The sequence below is a fragment of the Acinonyx jubatus genome, chromosome E2 (genome assembly GCF_027475565.1).
Source record: "Acinonyx jubatus isolate Ajub_Pintada_27869175 chromosome E2, VMU_Ajub_asm_v1.0, whole genome shotgun sequence".
Taxonomy (NCBI): Eukaryota; Metazoa; Chordata; class Mammalia; order Carnivora; family Felidae; genus Acinonyx; species Acinonyx jubatus.
The window spans coordinates 11,909,125-11,933,553 of NC_069396.1; the positions used below are offsets into that span (position 1 = coordinate 11,909,125).

At 42.9% G+C, this 24,429-nt stretch overlaps 1 protein-coding gene across 4 annotated transcripts; it reads left to right on the forward strand.

Moving 5' to 3' along the window:
- The first annotated feature begins 38 nt into the window (after positions 1-38).
- On the forward strand, positions 39-24,185 carry TMEM231 (transmembrane protein 231). 4 transcript variants are annotated; one of them, XM_053211068.1, is made up of 9 exons: positions 39-2,283; positions 2,654-2,760; positions 4,136-4,193; positions 7,159-7,328; positions 19,344-19,472; positions 19,812-19,955; positions 22,031-22,112; positions 23,254-23,370; positions 23,727-24,185. In XM_053211068.1, coding segments are annotated over exons 2-9 (726 nt in total). In that variant the 5' UTR covers positions 39-2,283; positions 2,654-2,736; the 3' UTR covers positions 23,729-24,185. The 4 variants fall into 4 exon arrangements, 3 of the variants coding, with proteins under 3 accessions (XP_053067043.1, XP_053067044.1, XP_053067042.1); XM_053211069.1 differs by having other exon boundaries at positions 2,680-2,760; XM_053211067.1 differs by lacking the exons at positions 39-2,283; positions 2,654-2,760; positions 4,136-4,193 and adding an exon at positions 4,342-7,063.
- The last annotated feature ends 244 nt before the right edge of the window (positions 24,186-24,429 follow it).

A 24,429-nucleotide genomic window follows, 5' to 3' on the forward strand; every position in this document is an offset into this window, starting at 1 on the left:
GCAACCGGCTGGGGGCGGGGCTTCCGGCACTCCTAGCCAGGAAGGCAGCCTGCGAGCTGGGCCACACTCAAGGAGGCGGGGCAGGAGATGGCTCTGCGAGGGGCTACCGGGGGAAGTGGGATGACGACGGTGGCTACAGGACCGTGTTTGAGGGGTTTTGGTGACTGGGAAAGAATTGATGTCGGGAGCTGGTAACAGGAGTGGGGTCTCGGTGGCCGTTCGTAACGGGAAGAGGAGTTTGGGGGTCTGGCCGATAGAACAGGGCTCTTATAGAGGACTTTTCATGAGGGAAGTCTCATTGATGACAAGGGGAGGGATTTTGGCGGTGTGAATGCCAGAAGAAGAGTCTCTGGTGGTTGGTGACGGCGAGGGGAGTCTGTTTAGGGCATTGACAGTCTGGGAATATTGTTTGGTAACAGGTTGGGGGCTCCATACAGGGAGTGTGACTAGTTTGAGGGGATTGGGTGAGGAGAGGTACTGATGACAAGCTGCGGGTTCAATATTAGAGACAGCCATACTAGGTTGTCATGGACCAAGAAATGGAATTTAAAGAAATTCCATTTCCTTCCTTTATTCATGAATAAATGAGTAAACATTTAAGAAAAGGTATCACAATTATGCATTTGAAGGTAACATCGCACTGATCACAAACAGACCCCTGAACGTTAACTGCAGAGGAGTTAGAGGTGATTGTCAGGCTGGGAGAATTCCCCTGAGGGTTGGTCATAAGACAGGTTTCTATGGCAGTTCAGCAATCACAGCGTAGGCTGTGTGTATGTGTGTGTGTGTCACCTGCCTGAGCATATGCCTGGAGGTTCTCCAGTGATGTCATTCCTTTCTTGCTAGCAGAGTCATCAGGACAGTCTGCTCAGGGTCAACATCTGTTTATGAGCTGATGAATATTAATAAGAATATTCATTTAATTGGGCACATGATCCTTGCCATGTGCTTGTGATTCTGATGCATCTGAAAGGCTTGTATGTTTGAACATTGTCATTCAGCATTTCCTGCAGTTGTAATTCCTGATGGGTGCTGTGGAATCTAGCTTCATTCTAGAAGTATTTTGGTTATTTTAAGATTGAATGTCTGAGCAACCAAAATAGATTTTTGTTTGCTTGTTTTCTTCTAATGAAGTGAAAAATCCTTTGAATTTCATACCTAGAAATTATTACTGTTGCAATCAGGAGCACTGTTCTAGGTGTTAGGGAAAAGCAGTGAACAGAACAGACAACACTTCTTGCTCCCATGGAGTTTGCATTCTCATGGGACAAGACAAAAAATAAATGTGTCAGGTAATGGTAGGTGCTGTTTAGAAAATAAAGCAGGGTTGCTGACAAGAGTGATGGTAGAATAGAATGCTAAATAGGTGAAGTGGTTGGCATATTCTAGCAACAGGAAGGAAGCCCTTGTGGCTGGAGCTGACTAAACAAGGGGGAGTGTGTTAGAAAATGAGATCAAAGAGATCTATAACAAAACTGTGTTGAGCTTTGAATTCCTCGTGAAGAATTTTGGATCTTATTTAGAACGAAATGAGAAGCCAATGGAGAGGGGGCGCCTGGGTGACTAAGTCGGTTAAGTGTCTGACTTCGGCTCTTGTCATTATCTCACAGTTCGTGAGTTTGAGCCCTGCGTTGGGATCTGTGCTGACAGCTCAGAGCCTGGCGCCTGCTTCGGATTCTGTGTCTCTCTCTCTGCCCCTCCCCCGCTCATGCTCTCTCTCTGTCTGTCTCTCTCTCAAATGAACATGAAAAACAAAAATTTGTTTAACTTAAAAAAAAAGTCAGTGGAGGTTTTTTTTTTTAGCAGAGGTGTGACATGTTATGGCTTTCCTTTTGAAGTGATCAGGCTAGCTTCTTTGTAGACTGTAAGAGGTTGAGAATGGCAGCCAGGGGAACAGATAAGGCTATGGTGATAGTCCAGGTAGAAGACAATGTTGGCCTAAACCAAGATGGTGTCTGTGGAGGTGGTGGAAAGCAGTTGTATTCTAGATATATTTTGAAGGTACAGCTGACACAATTGATGATAGATTGGATATGAAGTGTGAGGGAAAGCCAAAGTCAAGCACTTTGCAAGGATGGAATTGCCATTTACTGAAATAGGGTGGAGCCAGCTTTGAGGGGGGGAGGGCATGAGAATCAAGGTTTGGTTTTGGCTGTATTGAGTCTGAGATGCCCAAGAGACACATCCAAGTGCAGTTGTGGAGTAGGTGAATAGATCAATGAGTCTCTCAAATTCAAGAGAAAAGTATTTAAAGTTATTGAACTGGATGAGATCAGCTAGAGGGTAAGTGGAAAAAAAAGTGAAAATACCTATTTTACAAATAGAATTAAACACTGAGGAATGAAGGTGGATGTTCACCATCTGATAATCAGGGAATCAGTGGAGGGGTTATAAATTAGACTGAAGGGCGCCTGGGTGGCTCAGTCAGTTGAGCATCTGACTTTGGCTCAGGTCATGATCTCACAGTCCGTGATTTCAAGCCCCACATCGGGCTCTGTGCTGACAGGTCAGAGCCTGGAGCCTGCTTCGGATTCTGTGTCTCCCTCTCTCTCTGCCCCCTGCCCTGCTCACACTCTGTCTCTCTCAAGAAGTGAATAAACGTTAAAAAAAAAAATTAAGAAATTAGACTGAAGACCCCTGCTTCCTTTTACAGAGCAGGTCATTTTGTTCTAATCCAAGGCCTGCGTATACCATGTTGCACCTGGAAGACCTTAGTGTTTACTTCTTGAGGGAAAGATGCCATCACTCACCAACTTACAGGCATGTAACTTGATGGTCTCACTAATGTGCACTTTCTCTCTTCTAGTTTACCTACTTTCTTGATAATGTCCTTTTCCGGTTCACTATTCTAATTGGCTTCTTCGATCTGCCCTGATGATATACATCACCTTCTTTACCTATCAGGCCATTATACTTAGCTTACTGAATGTTCTGAAAATACTGAATGCCTTCATTGAGGGGGTGACAAGTTGAAAAGGTGAGTCAAAAGAAAAAATAGGATAAGGAAAATGTGCAATTACATATTAACAGACATATAAAACATGCAGAATAAATGGCAAATATTGGAGAGGTATGTGAACATGAATGTTGAGAGATGGCTAATGCCATGGAGGCCAACACAAAACCAAGTGAGGTTTATCAAGAAAGACTTCACAGAGAATCTGAATCTTATGTTTCAGAGAGAAGGGTACATTTTCCAAAGAGTAAACTTCCCTTAATAGATAGAAACAGAGGCTGGGTTGGAAGAGGGAATTGGGAAGCAATATAAATAAATACTGGTGAAAGGAATGTTGGAAAGCCTTGAAGCAAACATTTTGTCATTTGAAACTTTTTCAAGATAACCCTGAATGAGAGCTTCTAGAAAAGATTAGAACATGGTCAAAATGTGTAGCTTTAAGAGAACAACTGTCTTTGTCCTTAAGGTAAAGTGTATGAAACATGAGACAATTAGGGAAATGGAAACTGAAAACTCCGGTCTCAGTTACAAATATATGAAAATGGCACAATATACACAGACCTTGAGCATTTTTAAAAACTCACATTCCTTAAACCACAAAAACTAGCTGCTTCAAATCATGGAATCAAAGAGTAAATGTTTGTATCCATTATGATTTTTTTTTAATTTTTTAATGTTTGTTTATTTTTTAGAGAGATAGAGCATGAGCAGGGGAGGGGCAGAGAGCGAGGGAGACACAGAATCCAAAGCAGGCTCCAGGCTCCGAGCTCTCACCACAGAGCCTGAGATGGGACTGGAACTCAGAAGCCGTGAGATCATGACCTGAGCTGAAGTCAGTTGCTTAACCAACTGAGCCACCCAGGCGCCCCTTGTATCCATTATTATTAAATACTTTTGCAAAGCTCATGGCATCCCAGGGGAGGTACTTCATACACCTAAATTCTCAGCAGTCACCTCCCTGTGTTTCAACTGTGACTAAGCTGACACTAGCTACAGTTTGTGTTTCCTTCTGTTGAAAGAAGGAACTTTGAAGGCAAACACCTCTTCCTCAGTGTAGAGCCACCCTCAGGAGGCAACTAGAACCATCTATTCTGGAGTCTTATTTGAATGGTTATTTATTTATTTATTTATTTATTTAGTTATTTATTTCAGTGATGTTAACATACAGTGTTATATTAGTTTCAGGTATGCAATATAGTGATTCAACAATTCTATACATTACTCAGTGCTCATGAAGGTAAGTGTACTTCACCCATCTCACCCATCCCCCCACCCACCTCCCCTCTGGTAACCACCTGTTTGTTTATATAGTTAAAAGTCTGTTTTTTGGGTTGTCTCTTTTTTTCCCCCTTTGTTATTTTGTTTCATTTTTTAAGTTCCACACATGAATGAAATCATATGGCTTTAATAGTTATTTAAATAAATGAAAGTCATTCACTTAAATCACAGATATAGTATAATGTCAGAATCATAATATAGATTTCAGCCGTACAATTGCTGTATTTAAGAGCAGTGTTGCCACCCCAGAAAAGGTTTTTTTTTAAATTTTAAATCCAAATTAGTTAACATATAGCATAATAATAATTTCAGGAATAGAATTTAGTGATTCATCACTTACATGTAACGCCTAGTGCTCACCCCAACAAGTGTCCTCCTTAATGTCCCTTGCTCATTTAGCCTATCCTCCTACCCAACACCCCACCAGCAACCCTCAGTTTGTTCTCTGTATTTAAGAGTCGCTTATGGTTTGTTTTCCTTTCTGTTTTTATGTTATTTTTGTTTCCCTTCCCTTATGTCCATTTGTTTTGTATCTTAAATTCCACATATTAGTGAAATCATATGCTACTTATCTTTCTCTGACTGACTTATTTCGCTTGGAATAATACACTCTAGTTCCATCTACATTGTTATAAATGGCAAGATTTCATTCTCTTGGATCACCAAGTAATATTCCATTGTATACATATATACATTCAAGAGTGGCTGCACCAGCTTGCATTCCCACCAGCAGTGCAAAAGAGATCCTCTTTCTCTGCATCCTCGCCAACATCTGTGGTTGCCTGAGTTGTTCACGTTAGCCATTCTGACAGGGGTGAGGTGGTATCTCACTGTGGTTTTGATTTGTATTTCCCTGATGATGAGTGATGTTGAGCATTTTTTCATGTGTCAGTTGGCCGTCTGGATGTCTTCTTTGGAAAAGTGTCTATTCGTGTCTTTTGCCCATTTCTTCACTGGATTATTTGTGTTTTTGGGTGCTGAGTTTGATTAAGTTCTTTATAGATTTTGGATACTAACTATCTGATATGTCATTTGCAAATACCTTCTCCCATTCTGTCGGTTGCCTTTTAGTTTTACTGATTGTTTCCTTTTCTGTGCAGAAGCTTTTTATCTTAATGAGGTCCAAATAGTTCATTTTTGCTTTTGTTTTCCTTGCCTCTGGAAACATGTCAAGAAGTTTCTGCAGCCGAGGTCAAAGAAGTTGTTGCCTGTTTTCTCCTCTAGGATTTTGATGGCTTCCTGTCTTACATTTAGGTCTTTCATCCATTTTGAGTTTATTTTTATGTATGGTGTAAGAAACTGCTCCAAGTTCATTCTTCTGCACGTTGCAGTCCAGTTTTCCCAACACTGTTTGCTGAAGAGACTGTCTTTTTTCCATTGGATATTCTTTTCTGCTTTGTCAAAGATTAGCTGGCCATATGTTTGTGGGTCCATTTCTGGGTTCTCTATTCTGTTCCATTGTGTCTGTTCTTGTGCCAGTATCATACCGTCTTGATGATTACAGCTTTGTAGTATGGCTTGAAGTCTGGAATTGTGATGCCTCCAGCTTTGGTTTTCTTTTTCAGTATCGCTTTGGCTGTTTGAGGTCTTTTCGGGCTCCATACAAATTTTAGGATTGTTTGTTCTAGTTCTGTGAAGAATACTGGTATTATTTGGATAGGGATTGCTCAGAAAAGTTTTAAAGCAAGGATGAGTAGTACCAGACCATATATGTCAAAATCTTATGGCTGTTATTGTCATCTTAGACTATGGGGAGGACCCTGGATAGTTTTCCCAAATGTTCATGTCTTGACCTCTCAGGTGTCTGTGTTGTTAGGATCTCAGCTATTCTCTTCATCTAAAAGACATTTCTAGGTTGCCTTCAAAATAGAGGCATCAACTACTGGATTTTTCTCTGAACACACTACCTTTTGGAACTGCAATGTGATCCTTCAGGGCCTCCTTCTGCCACGAAATACTGGCTGGGGGGGGGGGGGGGCGGGGAGCGGTGGTGATAGTGGTGGAAGCATTCAATTAAGTGATGAGCCAGTGTCATCTCTGTGGAGGACCCCAGCTTCCCTTAAAACCGGTGGCGAAGCTTGTACCCAGTATAAGGTAATGAAGTATAGCCGAGAACCATGTAGTAATTATCTTTTATCCCTCGAAGATCTCAGAGATTTGTGTCCCGTTCTCTGTCCTGTTACGGAGTATAGTGAAAGCAACAAATTTTGGAGACAAAGGGACCTGGCTTTGGTCTTAGCGGGGCCACCGCCAGAACTACAGCCACATTTGTGTTTTCCTGTAATGTATAGTGTGCTGTGACTGATTGGACTTAAGTATGCACAACATTGGGGATTAACAGTTGACACATAAGCAGGTAGTTACTTCAAGTCAACTTTTAGGAAAATCCTGTTTTGCGCAAGTATTAACATAGGGGATGGCGACGATTCTGGGCTCGGAAATACCCTTTTTCCACTTAGCGTTTGGAAAAGGAACGTAAGGCCGAAAGGAGGTCTAACGCCCACCAACGGGCACCGCCCCCTCTTAGCCCCACCCCTACCAAGGCCCCGCGTCCTTGCTATTGGTTCCTTTCTCTGCGCCGTCCGTTGCCGTGGAGACCAAGGCTATGGCAACCAGGAGAAGCCAAACTTGGTCCTTCCTCTGGAACCGCGAGGGCTCCAGGACAAGGGGCTGGACTCCGCGCGGAGTTCATGGCGCTCTACGAGCTTTTCTCTCATCCGGTGGAGCGCGGTTACCGCGCGGGGCTCTGCTCCAAGGCCGCGTTGTTCCTGCTGCTGGCCGCCGTGCTCACGTACATCCCGCCGCTGCTGGTGGCCTTCCGGAGCCACGGTGAGCTTGCCCGCGGCCGCTGAGCGCACAGTTCCCCGCGGCCCGCTGTGCCGGTGCCCGCCTTCGTGACCTCCCCATTGCCCTCTCTATCTCAGGGCTTTGGCTGAAGCGGAGCAGCTACGAAGAGCAGCCGACCGTGCGCTTCCAGCACCAGGTGCTTCTCGTGGCCCTGCTGGGACCCGATCACGGCGGGTTCCTGGCCTGGAGCACGTTCCCCGCCTTCAACCGACTGCAGGGGGATCACCTGCGCGTCCCGCTGGTTTCGGTAAGTGGTTCTCCCTCAGGCCTAGAGGCCCACCGGGACTGGGAGAGGGTGGCGGGGGGAGGGTGAGCGGGCCCGGCCTGGGGAAGCCCAGCTTGGGTCTTAAGGGTCGTGAACCCACGAAAATTGTGTACACAGGCACATTGGCCTGTGTATATGTTTAATTTCCCGGGAAGTGACTCTGTTGACTCATTTGACTTCAAGCAGTCCGCAACCCCAAGAAAGTTAGCCACTGCTGTTAGCATGTGTCCTACACAGAGACCCGAAGCCTGGGGATAGCCTGTGTCTCGTCCCCGTCATTTCCGTGGGCCTGGCCTGATGGATGAGTGGTCGCGAAAATTCCTTTATGAATCACAAAGGCCGAAAGGTGTTCTTATTAATTACCCCACTGTGTCGCTGCATTTGTGCATCGCCCCAGAGACCGGCAAGGGCATGCATTTTTAATGCAGACTTGACACGTGGAAGCCGAGGCGCTCATTGGTCAAGCGACCTCCCCAGAATGTGCGGGGCCCAGTCCCGCCTCCCTGGATTTGTAAGGGTGGCTGCTGCTCCATTTTGCAGCTGTCCAGGATGAAAAGGAAACATTTTACTGTCTGTAATTTAGTATTTGGTTCAGGATGAGTGTTTCCTCTACATTCACCCCCTTTCTGCTCATTTTCTGAAAACATTTTCCTTTAGAAGTATAAAAATTCTATTTTTTCTTCTTCCAAAGTTGAATTTCTTTACCCCCAAAATTTTTTTAATCTGATTGGACATATGAATAACAACAAACAAAATATGAATTCAGATTGTTTTTTTCTGATTACTTTAAATTTTCATTTTTTTTTTCTGGTGGTAAACATGCATGCTCATTGTAAAATATTAAAGAATTACAAGTATATATAATGACAAAATTAAAGGTACATGTTAGGCATATGTATACTTGTTAATTAACCTTATTCTTTTTAAAATCTGCATAGTATTTCACAATATGGAATAACTGTAATGGATTTAACAATTCTCTCTTGGTGAATGTTTGATGTGCTTTTACTTTTTCCCTGTTAGAATACTGCAGTGAACAAGATTTTGAGTAAATCTTGCACCTTTAAACATCAAATTGTGAGGAATTGGAATACAAGCTGTTTGTTGAAATTGTATCAGTAAACATAAAACTAACCAAGGAAATAATTACTAAATCCAGTGAAATAAGAAGTAAGGAAAAAGGAGAAAGGTAAAGGATTTACTTAGTCATAATTATGGGAACACTGAATATAGATTGACTACCCAAAATGAGAGTTAAACTCAGTTGAGGAGTGGAGGGCAGAAAACTAACCTTTCATCTCTCCTTGTGGCAAGTCAATAGAGAATGCCCAACACTGAGAAATACAGAAGTGCCTGTGCCAATGTTATTTAAAGACATGGAGATACATTTCTACATAATCAGTAAATGAGATGAAAATATTTGCCATGGGGCTGGAAGTCTGCTGCGTTTTGTAACAAACATTGTTGAACACGTTTGATTCTTTAAATGATCAGGTATTTTAAATTAATTTTAGAGGCATCTGGGAGGCTCAGTCGGTTAGGCGTCAGACATCGGCTCAGGTCATGATCTCACAGTTGGTGGGTTGGAGCCCCACATCGGGCTCTCTGCTCTCAGCATGGAGCCCGCTTTGGATTCTCTGTCTGCCTCTATCTCTGTCCCTTCCCCATATCTGTTTCCAAATTGCATTCTCCCTCTCTCAAAAATAAATAATAAAAACATAAAAAAATTACCAGATGGGATTAAAAAATTGATTTTAAAACATAGAACTGGAGTAGGAGATAAATCTCCTTCAGTAACTCCTCACTAATCATTACATGTTGCCCATTTTTATTCTTACTGGAGATGATAATGCCTGTGGAGAAGGGTGACTATGGATGAGAGGCTGTGTCAAGATGTGCTTACTTTTCACTGTATACCCACTGTATTTCTCGTGTTCCACATGCATGTGATTACTTTCCAAAAGTGGAAGCAAAAGCGTTGTTTATTCCAAACAAAAAATTAACTTGCTCGTTTTACTTTAGATTAGTATTCCCTGTCTTTTAGGTTTTTGGTAGAAGATTTTTTTCATCACATTTGTGTATTCCTCTCTATCATACTCCCTGGTTACTTGAGTCTAAGAATTAATTAGGAAAACTTAAAAATAATCATGAAAACGAGGATACAACATTAGGTTTTATTCATTTGTTCATCCACCAACTGACTGGCTTCCCCAACTGACTGCTAGTTAGCGAGGCTCTTATCTCTGTAACCGGAAACTACTCCCTCCACAGCACTGCTCATGTTCCCCCTGCTTCGCCAGTTTTTCATCCACGAAACCAAGACAATCTCTTATTTTTATGGTGCCCAGAACTATTAATCCTTTTTAATACCAGGTAATTTTACACTATGTAACACAAAGCCAAAGCTCCTTTTTCCTAGTCTTTCTTTTCCCTCCATTCCAGGCCAGTGTCTATAAGTAATCTATGAGTATGTCATCTGTGTTCTTTCTCAGTAAATGATTTGCTTCATTCTAGCTGAGCCCTTGGTTTGAGAATAATTTCCAATCATAAGATATAAATCAATGAGCTAGAAGATATAGTGCAAGTACAGATCTCAACAGCAACTCAACAAATAAACTCATTAGGAATAAGCTTAACAAGAAATGTACAAGATCTATGTAAATAAAAAGACTGGTGAATGACACAAAAGAGATCAAAAGAATGGTGATTTCTGTCATACTCTTGGATAGGAAAATTCAACATCATAAAGATACCTCTTCTCCCTTGGTTAATCTATACTTTCAATGCATTTTCAATGAAAACATAACAGTTTGGAGGGATAGACAGAAACTCTAGGACAAAGAGAAGGGTAATACAAGGAGAATAGCTCTATCAGATAATAAACTATACGTTAAGGCCATAATAAGTAAAGCAGTGTGGTTTGAAGAACTTGTATAAAAAGTATAGAAAAGGACTCATATATCATAAAGGTGGCATTTTAAATCAGTGACGAAAGCTGACTTACAAAATAAAATGGTGTAGGGACAACTGGGAAGCCATATGGAAAAAGTTAAAATGGAGCCAGGGCTCAGACTCTACACCAGAATTAAAGTCCAGACAGATAAAAATTCAATTTAAAATGTGAAATAAGGGGCACCTGGGTGGCTCAGTCGGTTAAGCCTCCAACTTCGGCTCAGGTCATGATCTCACGGTTCGTGAGTTGGAGCCCCGCGTCAGGCTCTGTGCTGACAGCTCAGAGCCTGGAGCCTGCTTCAGAGTCGGTGTCTCCCCTCCCTTGGCCCCTCCTCCACTCATATTCTGTCTTTCTCTGTCAAAAATAAACATGAAAAAAAATTTTAATGAAATAATAAAAGTAATGAAACAAATGGTGGGCGAAAGCTTTTATATCTTGGAATAGGAAAGGTTATTCGAAGTGTGACATTAAATCTAGAAGCCATAAAAGAAACTTTTGGGTAAATTCAACTCTATAAAAATAAAAATAATTTTTTAAAACTATTGGCATGGTAAAACCATAAGCACAGTCAAAACACAAATGACAACTAGGAAAAAGTTTTATTATTTGTATCACTTGTAAAAAGCTCCTTTCCCTAACATAAAGTGCCTACAGATCTATAATTAAAAGACCAAGCACCCACTAGAAAAACAAAGAATGTAAACAGTTCAGAGAAAAGGAAACACATTTGACTCTTAAATATATGAAATCACACGCACGATTAGAGAAATGCAAAGAATATATTGAGATGCCATTTTTTAATCTATCAAATAGGCAAAAATTGAAGTGTGACAACACCGTGGTCAAGACATAGGGAAGTGTGTGAGCACTTTCGTATGCCACTGATGGGAGTGTAGATTGGAACAACCTCTTTGAAGGAATACATGTCCTTATTTATCAAAATTACAGATGTACAGGCCTGTTTCAGGCCTGCTTCAAGCCTGCTTCCATTTCCAGCCAGGTACCCTAGGTTTGTGCACACATGTGAAACGAGTTATGTAAAATGTTGCTTATTGCAGCATTGTTTGTAATTAGGTAAACAACCCATGTAGTAATAGAAGACTCAGCAAAGAAATTGTGGTACATCTGCCCAGTGGAATGTTGCATAGCTTTTTTTTTTTTTTTAAAGTTTATTTAGTTTGAGAGAGAGTTCCTGTGCAAGTGGGGGAAGGGCAGAGAGAGACTCCCAAGCAAGCTCCATCCTGGGCTCAATCTCAAGAATCATGAGATCTTGACAGCCAAAATCAAGAGTACTAGGCTTAACTAACTGAGCCCAGGTGCCCGGCATAGCTATTTTTTTAAGTTATTTTTTTAATTTTTTAAAAATATTTGTTTATTTTTGAGAGAGAGAGAGAGAGAGAGAGAGACAGAGTGTGAACGGGGGGAGGGACAGAGACAGGGGAAGATACAGAATCTGAAGCAAGCTCCAGGCTCTGAGCTGTCAGCACAGAGCCCAACGCAGGGCTCGAACTCATAAACCGTGAGACCATGACCTGAGCCAAAGTCGGATGCTCAACCAACTGAGCCACCCAGGCGCCCCTAAGTTGTTTATTATTATTATTATTATTATTATTATTATTATTAGAGAGAGAGAGTGCATGCATGCACACACACAAGTTGGGGAGGGACAGAGAAAGAGGAAGAAAGAATCCCAAGCAGGCTACACTCTAAAGCAGGTTTGACACGGGGCTCGAGCCCACCAACTGTGAGATCATGACCTGAGTTGACATCAAGAGTCAGACGCTCAACGAACTGAGCCACCCAGGCACCCCTAGCTATTTTTTTAATGAAGTGGATCTCTGTATATTGAATTGCCTCCAAAAGAAATTGGTAAGTACACAAACCAAAAATTATATATTGTAAGCTTCCATTGATATAAAAATAATAGAAAAAATAGCAACATATGTGTGTGTGGTTGTATACACATATACACACATGCATGTTCTTTCTCTGGAAGGATTCAAAAGACACAACATTGATTGCTCTGTGGAAGGAATTAAGTAGCTAAGGTTAGGATGGGAGAGAAACTTTTTCACTATATATTCTTTTGCTGTATACCCTTTTACCTTTTAAATTTTGTACGATAAGAGTGTAATACATATTCCAGATATTTAGACTATAATGACAACAATTTTTAAAGGAAAAAATTTAGAAAGTGCCCAAGTAAGGCAAAAACAAACCAAAAACAATAACAGCTGCTAAGTATATAAAGTGACACAGCCGCTTTGGAAAATAGTTTGCAGTTCCTCAAAAAGTTAAACTAGAATTATCGTATTTTCTAGCACCTCCATGCCTAGGTATATGTGTACCCAAGAGAATTGAAGACCTATAGCTACACAAAAACTCATGCACAAATGTTCATAGAGGCTTTATTTCTAATAGCAAAAAACCCAACCCAAATGTCCATCAACAAATGAATGGATAAATGAAATGTGTTATAGCCATACAATGGAACATTATTCAACCACAGAAAGGAAGGTTCAGCGTGGATGAACCTTCAAAACATGCTAAGTGAAAGAATCCAACCACAAAACAGCACAGCGTATGATTCCATTTATATTAAATGTTCAGAATAGACAAATCTGTAGAGACAGAAATTAGGATTCCACAGGCTTGGGGAATTGGGGGAGGGGAGAGATGGGTAGTGACTCATGTGCTTGGGGTTCCTTTTCTGGATGAAGAAAATATTTTGAAATTGGAACTTAGATAGTGGTCATAGCTGCACAACTTTTGAATATCCTAAAATCTACTGAATTGTATATTTTATCATATGTGAACTAAGTCTCAGTTTTGTTTTAAAGCAGATGGGTGATCTTATGGTAATACACTAGGGAAGCAGTGGTTTTAGGTCAAGGTTTGACCAAATGCTGGGGAGTGGCTTTGTGGTTGCTAATTTGGGAAAATGCCTCAGCAGTCAGAAACGGCCTTGCTTCTCCTTTTGGTCAGATCACCTTGCATGGCATCTCTAAAGTCCCTATGCTTTCAAAGTCTGAGTTTCTTGTTGTTGCTATTGTTGCTAATGACAGAAGGAAAAAAAAAGCACAGGGTGACCTCTCTCTTCAATAAGGTAAAGGTGACTTAGCTCTTTAAGGCATGTGTGGACCCATGGAATATGGGGGCTGAAGGCTATAAAGGGATTCAGGAAGGTGAGTGGAGAGCATCATGCATCTGAGATACCCATTTTGTTTTCACATCTCTCAAATCAAAATCTGTCCTCTCTAAGGTATCTTACAATAGCTGCTGCTGGGAGACAGGCTTGGCATAGTCCTCATTGCCTACCCATGTGCAAACATCAGATGTGCCAGGGTCAAAACTTCCAGAAGGGACAACGGCATCTTGAAAGAAAACCCCAGCAACAATAGTTAAACATTATCTTAACCCTGAGAACCAAATGTTGGCCATTTGGAAGGTTCAAGAGGCACTTAAAAATAGGCTAGCTCTACATAACTTTTAAAATTTGTATTTGAGGGAGAGAGAGAGAGAGAGCACGCGTGTGAGCTGGGAAGAGGGGCAGAGGGAGAGAGAGAGGCTAATTTTAAGCAGGCTCCATGCTGAGCATAGAGCCCAACGCGGGGCTGGGATCATGACCTGAGCTGAAACCAAGAGTTGGATGTTCAACTAACTGAACCACCAGAGCGCCCCATAATTTTAAAGCCTGCTTAAGAGCCCAGACCAATGGATTTTAGTTAATTTTTAAAAAATATTTTATCAGAAAAAAAAATTTATTGGGGCGCCTGGATGGCTCAGTCGGTTAAGCGTCTGACTTTGGCTCAGGTCATGATCTTGTGGTTGGTGAGTTGGAACCCTGCATCAGGCTCTGTGCTGACATCTCAGAGTCTGAAGCCTGCTTCGGATTCTGTGTCTCCCTCTCTCTCTCCCCTCCCCACTCACACTCTGTCTCTCTCTCTGTCTCTCAAAAATGAATAAACGTTAAAAAATTTTTTAAAAATATTTTACCAGAAGACAAAATTACATAGAAAAGCATGGCTAACATTGAGTCACAAAGTGATGCAAGAGTATCAAAATGTAAAGAAGTTTTAGGAATCCCTAGATCAATTTATTATGTATATATATGTATATGTATATACATGTATATTATATATATATATATAACAATGTACATATATATGTATGTACATATATATAAATAAGTATATACATATATATTGTTTTATTTGAGAGAGAGTGGGTGAGCAGGGAAGAGGGGCAGAGAGAGAGAGAATCTTAAGCAGGCTTCACACTCAGCACCGAGCCTGACGTCGGCCTCAATTCCACGATCCTGGGATCATGACCTGAGTGAAAATCAAGAGTCAGACACTCAACTGACCAAGCCATCCAGGTGCCCATATAATAGGTGCTAGGATATAAAGTAATGGTGCATTTTATAATTGTTGGTATCTTAGGTTCATTGAAATGCAGGTAGCAAGGATTTGATGAGTCTAGGGGCCATAAAGTATTGGTCCCTACTTTGCTGGAGACCGAAAGACTGTGCCAAAGAATATTTTCAACATTAAAAGAAAAAAATGAAACACCTAATGATGACAAGTAATACAGCACAATGGACACTGGTATACACTAAAAAATTAAACTTGGGGCGCCTGGCTCGCTCAGTTGGTAAGCCATGCAACTCTTGATCGTGAGTTTGAGCCCCACATTGGGTATAGAGATTACTTAAACATAAAATCCTTTGAAAAAAATTAATAAATTAACCTTTGATGAAAGAATATGATATGAAAGAATTAAAAAGTATGAAAGCAAACGGGCCTAACAAAATTCCAACAAGCCATCAATACTATAGAATCTCCGATGGGGAAATTGTTACAAGTTGGAGCCCTCCAGAAGTAATGGCGGTGATTAAATTTACAGCAACTCTCACAGTCAGGTGGTGTGCATGTCAGTGGGTCTTGTTCCGCTCCACACCCATCCTCCTCCACCCTGCCTTGTCCTGCTGAGTTGCTGAAAACCACATCCTCCTTTGCCCACTGGCTCTCTGTGAGGCTCGGCCTGTAGGAGGCATGATGAGCTTACTTCTGAGAGTGGGAGAAAACTTGAAACTGCAACCAGAGGGAAGAACCATTGCCCGGGTTAAGCAAACCGAAGGAAGAAGTCTCCAGCCTTATTGATTCCCTCTGGTGGGTTCTTTCTTCCAGGCTCCTGAGGTCTGGGTCCCAGCTCCTTGAGGTAATGCCAGCCTCTTCCCTTCCTTCTGCAGACCTAGGTGTGGTGCTGCTTCCTGCCGTCACCCTAACTTGGTACTCCCCTCCTGCCTTTCTGATCCTCTAATACCTTTGTTACTAATTATTCCCTGTACTACACTCCCTCTGTTAAAGTTATTGTTTACTTTTGTTTCTGTCTTCCTGATTGGCCCCAGATGGATCTAGGCACACTGATGAGAATTGACTAAACCTACCAATGCCTGCATTTATCTCATCTAGTATATTTGTATTGATTTCACATATATCCTAAAGGATTATCCTGCTTTAACCACCAGAAATCTTTAAAATTAGGGTTCTTTTTTTAAAAAAGTTTATAATGTTTATTTATTTTTTTGAGAGACAGAGAGAGAGAGAGTGGGGGAGGGGCAGAGAGAGAGGGAGTCACAGAATCTAAAGCAGGCTCCACACCATCAGTGCAAAGCCTGATGTGGGGCTCAAACCCACAAACTGTGAGATCATGACCTGAGTCGAAGTCAGACGCTTAACGGACCGAGCCACCCAGGCGCCCCTGAAATTAAGGTTCTTGTGGGCTATTGTAGAAGGAGCACTAAATAGAGCCTGTAAATCTAAGTCCTAGCCCCAGTTCTGTCACTGGGTCCCATACCCTTTCTTAGCCTCAATGTAATACTGTAAAGAGCTCTTTTTAATTATTGCTAATTTTTACTGTAGCTGAGGTATGCAGAGGAATCAGATGGGACAATCAATGGATATACAAATTGCTTCAAATTGCACATATGCCTTGTAAAAATAAGGTACTGGTGTAATTTATGAATTCTCTCAGCCAAACACACCAATTGGCTTTTAGATACTAGCCTTGAACTTGTGTTAAAGAAGTATTAGCTCTCTGAATGCCTGCCTTTAGACCTGTTGCACATGTGTTAAGCTTGATTTGAACTCAGCGGAATGAAATGGTGGATGTCATCAGTGGTCCAAGTGCTGGCACAAAAATGCAGCCCACCCTGCCCACCCTGCGGGGGTGACAGCCGGACCTGGCGGCGGGCACTTGTGGGAGATGCAGTGCATACATCATTCGTTCACCCCCCTGCTGCCTTGGCCTCAGCCTCCGCCTCCCTCCTCACCCACTCGGCGGCACTGGCCTCGTCGCTCCCTTAAGCACTGACCCACTTTGCACACAGCGCACAGCGCGGAGCGGGTGAACTTTGTCAGCAGGGATCACTCTTACCCCAGATATTTCTGTGCCTCATCACCTCACTTCATTCCAGCCTCCCACAGTCAGATATTCCTGAAAATTTCCTGTAAAAAATGGCTGTGAAATCCTACCCTGTCATTCTTTCACTTCAGCCTATTTTATCTCTCTTTGTGGCACTTACCACATTTATTTGTTTATTGATTTATCTTCTGCCTCCCTGGCCAGGAACAAAAGCGCCATTAGGGTAAGGAGTTCATCTGTTTTGGTTGCCATTATATTCCCAGCACCCGACAGTGCCTGGCACCTAGTAGGCGCCTAAAAAAATACTTGACAAAGTAACGTGTGAATTTAACAGGCAGACACTAAATTATTCCCCGGTGTCAGATCCCTGTCCTGTGTGAACTTGAAGCAGAAGTGTGTGCACAGACAGAACACAGACTTACAAACTTTGATGCTGGCTTTTTGCAAAAAGATTTGTCCTACCCAACGTTTTCCCCTTGAGTGTTTGGTTTTTTAAGTCTGGGCGTTTTAGTCCTAGAAAGAGGACGAGATTCTAAGTCAAAGATGAGGTTTCAAATCCAGTCTTTACCACTACTAGCCACACATAACAAACCCCTCCATCTCCCTGAACCTCAATTTTCTCATCCATACAGTGGGGATAATACTCGCTCTGCTTCCCTCAGTCTTTATTGTAAAGATCAAATAAAAAATGCATTTCTGTCCCCCCCACACTGTGTTGGGGTCTGGATTCTTCTAGCAACTCATCCCAGCCACTCTCCTGTCCTGCAAGTGGAGACGTTTGATCTTTGTCTTCCTCTCCAATCCTAAGATCCAGAAGGCAGGGGTCCGCTACATACAGTTAACGCGACTTTGTCTCGCCAGTCTTCCCAACCAAAGAAAATTCACTGGAAGACAAGGCAGCCTGTTCCCCATCCTACTCAAAATTGCTAATACCTCATTGCTTCAGCGACTTGATCGCCAGCCTTGTAACAGATATCTCTCCCCTACACCTGTGAAGCTGATGGAACAGGACAGAGAAAACAGAATCCGACAGAAGAGAGAGAGGGTAGGCTTCTCTGTCACAAGGCCTAGGATAAGGACATTATTGTCTAGAAGGAAAGACATGATTGAAAGGTCCTGAAAACTGAGCTGGCTTCATCTCAAACAACCGTAGTAGCCCGAAAAAGAACAAAGAATCTCTTCCTTGCATGGTAGTAATGGCAGAAAGCAAAATGAATGTGTTCACAGAGCATGCAGATGAGAATGTTGATATACCATAGTAGAATCTTTCTGAGGACCTACAGGGGAAAAGGGTCACTTGTAGCAACAGGATCCAGAGCTGTGCCAAGGAATCGTGTCACAGTGATCTTATTTCAGTGACCATCTTCCCGGTTACTCATTTTAGGGTCACTATGGGGTGGGACTATGGGAGGTGAGGCCGGATTCTGGTATTTTTTATGAGCCGTCATTTGCCTTTTTCCTTCCTTAGGTCTCTGTTTTCCCTACTTGCATGTCCATAATTTGTAAATCATCTGTGTAGTTTTAATGCCTCACTGATTTTACATAGCTTCCTTTTTCATTGTGTTGATTGGTACTAAAAGAGGCACTCAGCTTCCAAGCCCCGACATCAATGATGAGAACGAGGTCCAGTATCGATAGTCTAAAGCAAAGACGCTCGTGGTTAAACAAAGTATAAGTAGAGCTCGGTGGTTTTCTTCTGAGTCTGTTTGGGGGAATGCGTAACGAGGAAGATGCATTTCTTTTCTATTTAAAACAATTTTTTTAATGTTTATTTTACTTTTGAGAGAGAGAGCAAGAGTACAAGCAGGGGAGGGGCAGAGAGAGAGGGAGACAGAGGATCGGAAGCAGGCTCCGCACTGACAGCACAGAGCCTGATGCGAGGCTCGAACTCACAAACTGTGAGATCATGACCTGAGCCAGAGTCGGATGCTCAACCGACTGAGCCACCCAGCTCCCCTTTTTTCTATTTTAAAAAGCTGACTTCTAGGGGCGCCTGGGTGGCTCAGTCGGTTGAGCGCCCGACTTCGGCTCAGGTCATGATCTCATAGTTTGTGAGTTCGAACCTCGCGTCGGGCTCTGTGCTGACAGCTCGGAGCCTGGAGCCTGCTTCACATTCTGTGTCTCCCTCTCTCTCTGCCCCTTCCCTGCTCATGCTCTGTCTCTCTCTGTCTCAAAACTAAATAAACATTAAAAAAATTTTTTTAAATAAAAATAAAAAGCTGACTTCTAGAGAAGCAGAAGGCAATTCTAATGTGCTATTTAAATATTCCATGTAAACTCAAGATGTGTTTCCAAAGAAAAAAGAACACGCCAGCAGCACAACAAACCAAAAAGATCAAAGGAGACAACGAAAAAAGAAAAATGCCATCCCGGTGCTGTTGATCTTGCCGCTTCAAGCTCCTCTTCAGTTTGAGAAGCACTAGTACGAAAGCTCAGGGGCCACGCACATGGCGTCTCTTTCCCTGATATTGATCCATTTATACCCATTTATTCCTTTGTTTCTTTTGGTGGGGGAGATAAATCCTGTGAATAGCAAAGGAATGGGTCACGTGTACAACAGTGGCTTCTTCCCAGACTCATTAAGGACCAGGGTCACTGGCCCTCTTTGGGTTTCCTAGACTCGAGAAGAAGACAAGAACCAGGATGGGAAAATGGACGTGTTACATTTTAAACTGGAGCTTCCTCTGCAGTCCACGGAACATGTTCTTGGTGTGCAGCTCATCTTGACTTTCTCCTACCGATTGCACGTGAGTCCATTCCTTGCGGCAGCCCGTCCCCTCCCTTTTGTCTTTTAATAGAACGGAGCCCTCTCCCTGATCTCTAGGAAAACTCACGCTGCACAAGGCTCTCTTATGAGGTGTAGTTTGGGGTTTAATTGAGGGAAATCGAATGCTTCTCATTGGGGTCCTATTAATGTAGGTGAGCTGCTAAGACGCTCAGAGGGTTTTCTGGGCGGGGTGCTTCCTGCATGGCTAACCCTGGTGTTTAAGGGACTAGTAGGCAGCAACCACAGACAGGGATGCTGGGAACGCAGAGCCTTCCGATGTGACTGAAATGGCTATCGTCTCTCCTTGTGATGATTTCAGAGGATGTCGACATTCGTGATGCAGAGCATGGCGTTTCTCCAGTCCTCCTTTGCTGTGCCAGGGTCCCAGCTCTATGTGAACGGAGACCTGAGGCTGCAGCAGAAGCATCCCCTAAGCTGCGGTGGCCTCGACGTTCGGTACAACGTAAGGGTGCTTTTTACTGTCCACCTCTTTTGTTTCTCTCTGTTACCGTTTCCCCAGTTCTTTGAAGAGGGAGGACATGAAAGTTGGAAATAGCATTTTTCTGTGGGTGGCACAGAAGAGGATTTCTGAGGAATTCTTGCCATGAATTCTTTCAAAACATAGAGACAGATACACCTGTATTTGTATCTAAAAAGAGGGGGGGGATGTGTCTTTAAGAACTAAACTGCGTGTTGTTTTTGGGTGCCCGTGTGCACACACACGGCATATTCCAAGCGGTGTTTTGCAGTTCGTGTAAAACACTGGGGGAATCGTAGTAACCACCGTTTATTAAGCACATAACATATGCCAGCCCTGCGTTAAGAGGTTTAAATATATCATCTCATTGAATCATGACAGCAGCCTCGTGAGACGCCTGCTCCTGTCATTTCCCAGCTCTCCAGCCTCTTGTCCTATCGCGGTCCCCCTGGCTGCTTTCTAGCCACACGGGCCCTCTTGCTGTTCCTCAAGCCTGCAAAAGGAAGTTCCTGCCCCCCCGCCCCCCCAGGTTATGCACTTGGCCTTTCCCTCTGCCAAGTGTCCACACAGCCTGCTCTGCTACTGCATTCGGGTCCCTGCTGGAATATCCCTGAGCACAGTCCTTCCCTGACACTCATTCTCCTCCCTGCCCACTACTCCACACCCAGATTTCTTTTCTGTACTTCCACTGGAAATATCGAAGATCTGTTTTCAGTTCTTTGCTAGCTGTTTTTCCCCAGTGGCAAAAGCACTGACATCTTCTATACTGTCACTCCAGTACCTAAAACAGGGCCTGGCACACTGAAAGCGCTCAGACAGATTTGTTGAAAGACTGAACTCTCCTTTCACACATGAGGAAACTGGGGCGGATAGAGACTAAGGAATTTTCCCCAAATCCTGCTGCTTGTAAATAACAGAACCACGAACTGTCTCTCCGGGGCTGGAACTCGTGCATATGATCGCTCATGACTAACCTTTCTTTTACCACATGGGGGGCCACGTAAGGTGGGCTGCTCTACTTTTGAAAATGAAATTCAGTGTTATCAGTTATTACAGGCATAAACCAGGACTGTTCCAGATAAATGTATTTATGGTCACTTTAGCCATAATCAATATAAGTTAAAAAAAAGAAAAGGAGGGGGACTATAAGATATAAACCTTTTTTTTTTAAGCTTATTTATTTTGAGAGAGAGAGAGAGAGAGCAGGCATACACCAGCAGGGGAGGGGCAGAGAGAGAGAGAGGGAGAGAATCCCAGGCACGCTCAGCAACGTCGGCTCAGCACAGAACCCAACACGGTGCTGAAGACTGCAGCTGAGTCTGACACTCAACCGACTGAGCCACCCAGGCACCCCAAGATATAAACATTTTATATGAAGGTTTATATAGTAGCATATGTCAACAGGAATGTGATATTAGAAGGCAGGAGATCGTTTCCTTCGTCAAAGGATCAGATGTTTATTATTTGTACTTTATCCTATTTCCGTTTCTACACTTAAAAGAGATAAATTACAGAGCATTCAAGGAAGAGCAAGAAAAAGACAAAGGGGTTGAAAATATGGTCTCCTTAAAAAATGTAAGGAATTACTGCTCCCCTTGGAATAGAGAGGGGTATTTTATAACTAGCTGTAAAACCTGTGAAAGGTGGATATTGACCCCTGTTTCTATCCCTGCAAAAGGGAAGACTGAACATAGATGATTTAAATTATTGGGGTGGCTCAGTCGGTTAAGCGGCCGACTTCAGCTCAGGTCATGATCTCGCAGTTCATGAGTTCGAGCCCCATATCGGGTTCTGTCCTAACAGCTCAGAGCCTGGAGCCTGCTTCAGATTCTGTGTCTCCCTCTCTCTGCCCCTCCCACTCTCTCTCTCTCTCAAAAATAAATAAACATTAGAAAAAATTGTTGCACAGGAGGTCATCCATCCTTGAAGAAAGGGTTACTGATGCCTGAGCAGGCCACCATGCACGAGAGGCCAGTCTCAGCTGTGGGTGGGTGGGAGGAGAGAAGGATGAGTGGAAAAGTGGCTGGGGGCTCACTCCACACCCTCCTGCCACATCCCAGGTGTCTGTAATCAACGGGACCAGCCCTTTTGCCCGTGACTATGACCTCACCCACATTGTTGCCGCTTACCGGGACAGGAATGGTGAGTCATGGGTACAATGCATTCAGCTGCTTCTCCAGGACCTTCCAGGTCAGTGGGAACATTGGACAAAACCACAATTGGAGCTCTTGTCATGATAAAAATGTCCAAGCCAGTGACTACTCAGTGATGGGAGGGGGACAGGCTACCCAGGGTCTGTCCTTTTCCTCCTGATCTAAAGACCCCGCACCCCGCCCCTGCCACTGCTACCCTTAACGTCCAGCAGGTGAGTGCTCATTTATGTCCCATGTTTATTGATCACTAGCTTGATGGATTTCTTTTTTTCTGTAAACGCCTAATTGAGTTGCTCCCCCACCACACTTGTAAAAGGAGCCAAAGACAAATTGCTAACCCTGGCTTTCAGCTAGAAGTAGGGAATGTGACTGACTTACCCCCAAATAAGCAGCTGAAGTAGAGCAGGGGGCCCGGCGTTCTGGCTGGAACGCTGAGCGTGTCCATCCCTCACAGAGGAAAGGCTCTCGGGCCAGTGTGTGTGCTTGACTCAGCACATTGGTCTGGTTGGCCGTCTGAGGTTTCCTCTAAAGGCATCTGAAGCATTACGTGGCAGCCGGACATCGTAGATACCACCCACACACATTTATCAAGTTGTGAGGACCGCAATCCCAGTACTTCTTCCTGAATTTTTGTAATACACTGGTGGCATTATTCCCAAACCAGAGGAATGTTAAAACAAAAACACTCATCTACAACTTTTCTTTCTTTATTCCTTCCAGTCTTTGTCCATATGCAGATTTTTTTTATACAGCTCTTATCATAGTTTATAAAACATTTTAGGATCCAACTTTTTTTTTTTGTACTTCGTAATGTAAATATTTCCCCGCGCTACTACAAAGTTTTAATTGGTATTATTTTTAGTGGTAGCATAGTATTCCTTTGCTTAGCCATTCAACAGTGGAAGAACACACGGACGGTTCCAAGTTTGTAACATAAATATTTTGACAAGTGTTTCAACAAATAATTTGTGAGCAGCTTTGCAGTCAATTCTCTTTCCTTCTGAGTCATTTTTTTGGGAAAAGTTCTGATGTGCAGAATTTGCATGAGGGGTCAAAGAGTACTTTGATAGTCCTTATTATTTTATTCAGAGACCATTCATGGATTGATTTAACTCCTGCTTGTGTTGCAGTAACCACCATCCTGATGGACTCCAACCCCATCTGGCTGGTGGGAAGGGCCGCCGAGGCTCCATTTGTGATTAACGCCATCATCCGGTACCCAGTGGAAGTAATTTCATATCCTTTCTGTTAAAGAGCCATAGTAGCTCAGTTTCAAAAACAGGAAAGTGCCTCCCTTGTCCCAAGAAGGGACAGATATGGGAAGCCTCAGATTGGAAATTGCTTAAACGACTCCGTCTGCTGTTCGTGCAGGGACAAAAAACAAACAAACAAAAAAAACAACCTCATTTCCTCTTCATATCTCTGGACGATTCTTCAGACCAGAATCATCCATATGTATGTATTAATAATCTTCTATCGTCCCTTTTATCATAAGGGCATTTGAAACATTTTTGCCATTTCCTGTCTAAACTAAACCTTTGGCTTAACTTCCACTTAGAAAATATCATCTGTGACTCCTTAACTGGCTGTACTTATCTACCAGGATTCTGGGAAATGATAAAGTTTGCCTGGATCCAGTATGTCAGTATCCTGCTTATCTTCCTCTGGGTGTTTGAAAGAATCAAAAGATTTGTGTTTCAGAATCAGGTGGTGACCACGATCCCTGTCACCATAATGCCCCAGGGAGAACTGTATAAGGAGCACTTATCATAAGAAGACCATTTCTGAGAACTAAGCAGGACCCTGGCTACCTCAGCCTTGTCTTCTGGGAACGGCCATCTTAAGAAATTTTTGCAAAGAGCTCCTCATGGACACGTGCCCGTGCGTGTCCTTTTCCTATCAGAGACAAAGGACAATCCGTTTTAAGTTTTCTCTACGCAAATTCCATGTCTTCTAAGCACCTCCACAATCTTCAGGGACTAGTTTGTGGAAACATCCAGAGGTTCCTGAAGGCTATAATTTGCTTTTTTTTTTTTTTTTTTTTTGCCTTAGACTTGAATTTCAGGAGAAAACTGCAGTCAGTTCAGAACTCTTGGAAAGAGTCCCATCTCTGGTCAAGCAAAGACTTTTCCTCTCTTGAACTGAGAAACATGCTTCTTCCCACTATTGTAAACCACTTTTTACTCTTTTCAGGCCTCTCTTGTGAGAGATATGCAAATCAGTAGCACTTTCCACTCCTGAGCATCTAAATTTCCCATTCAGAACTTTGGTTTCCAGAACTGAGAGGTCCTTGAGGGGGAGAATGG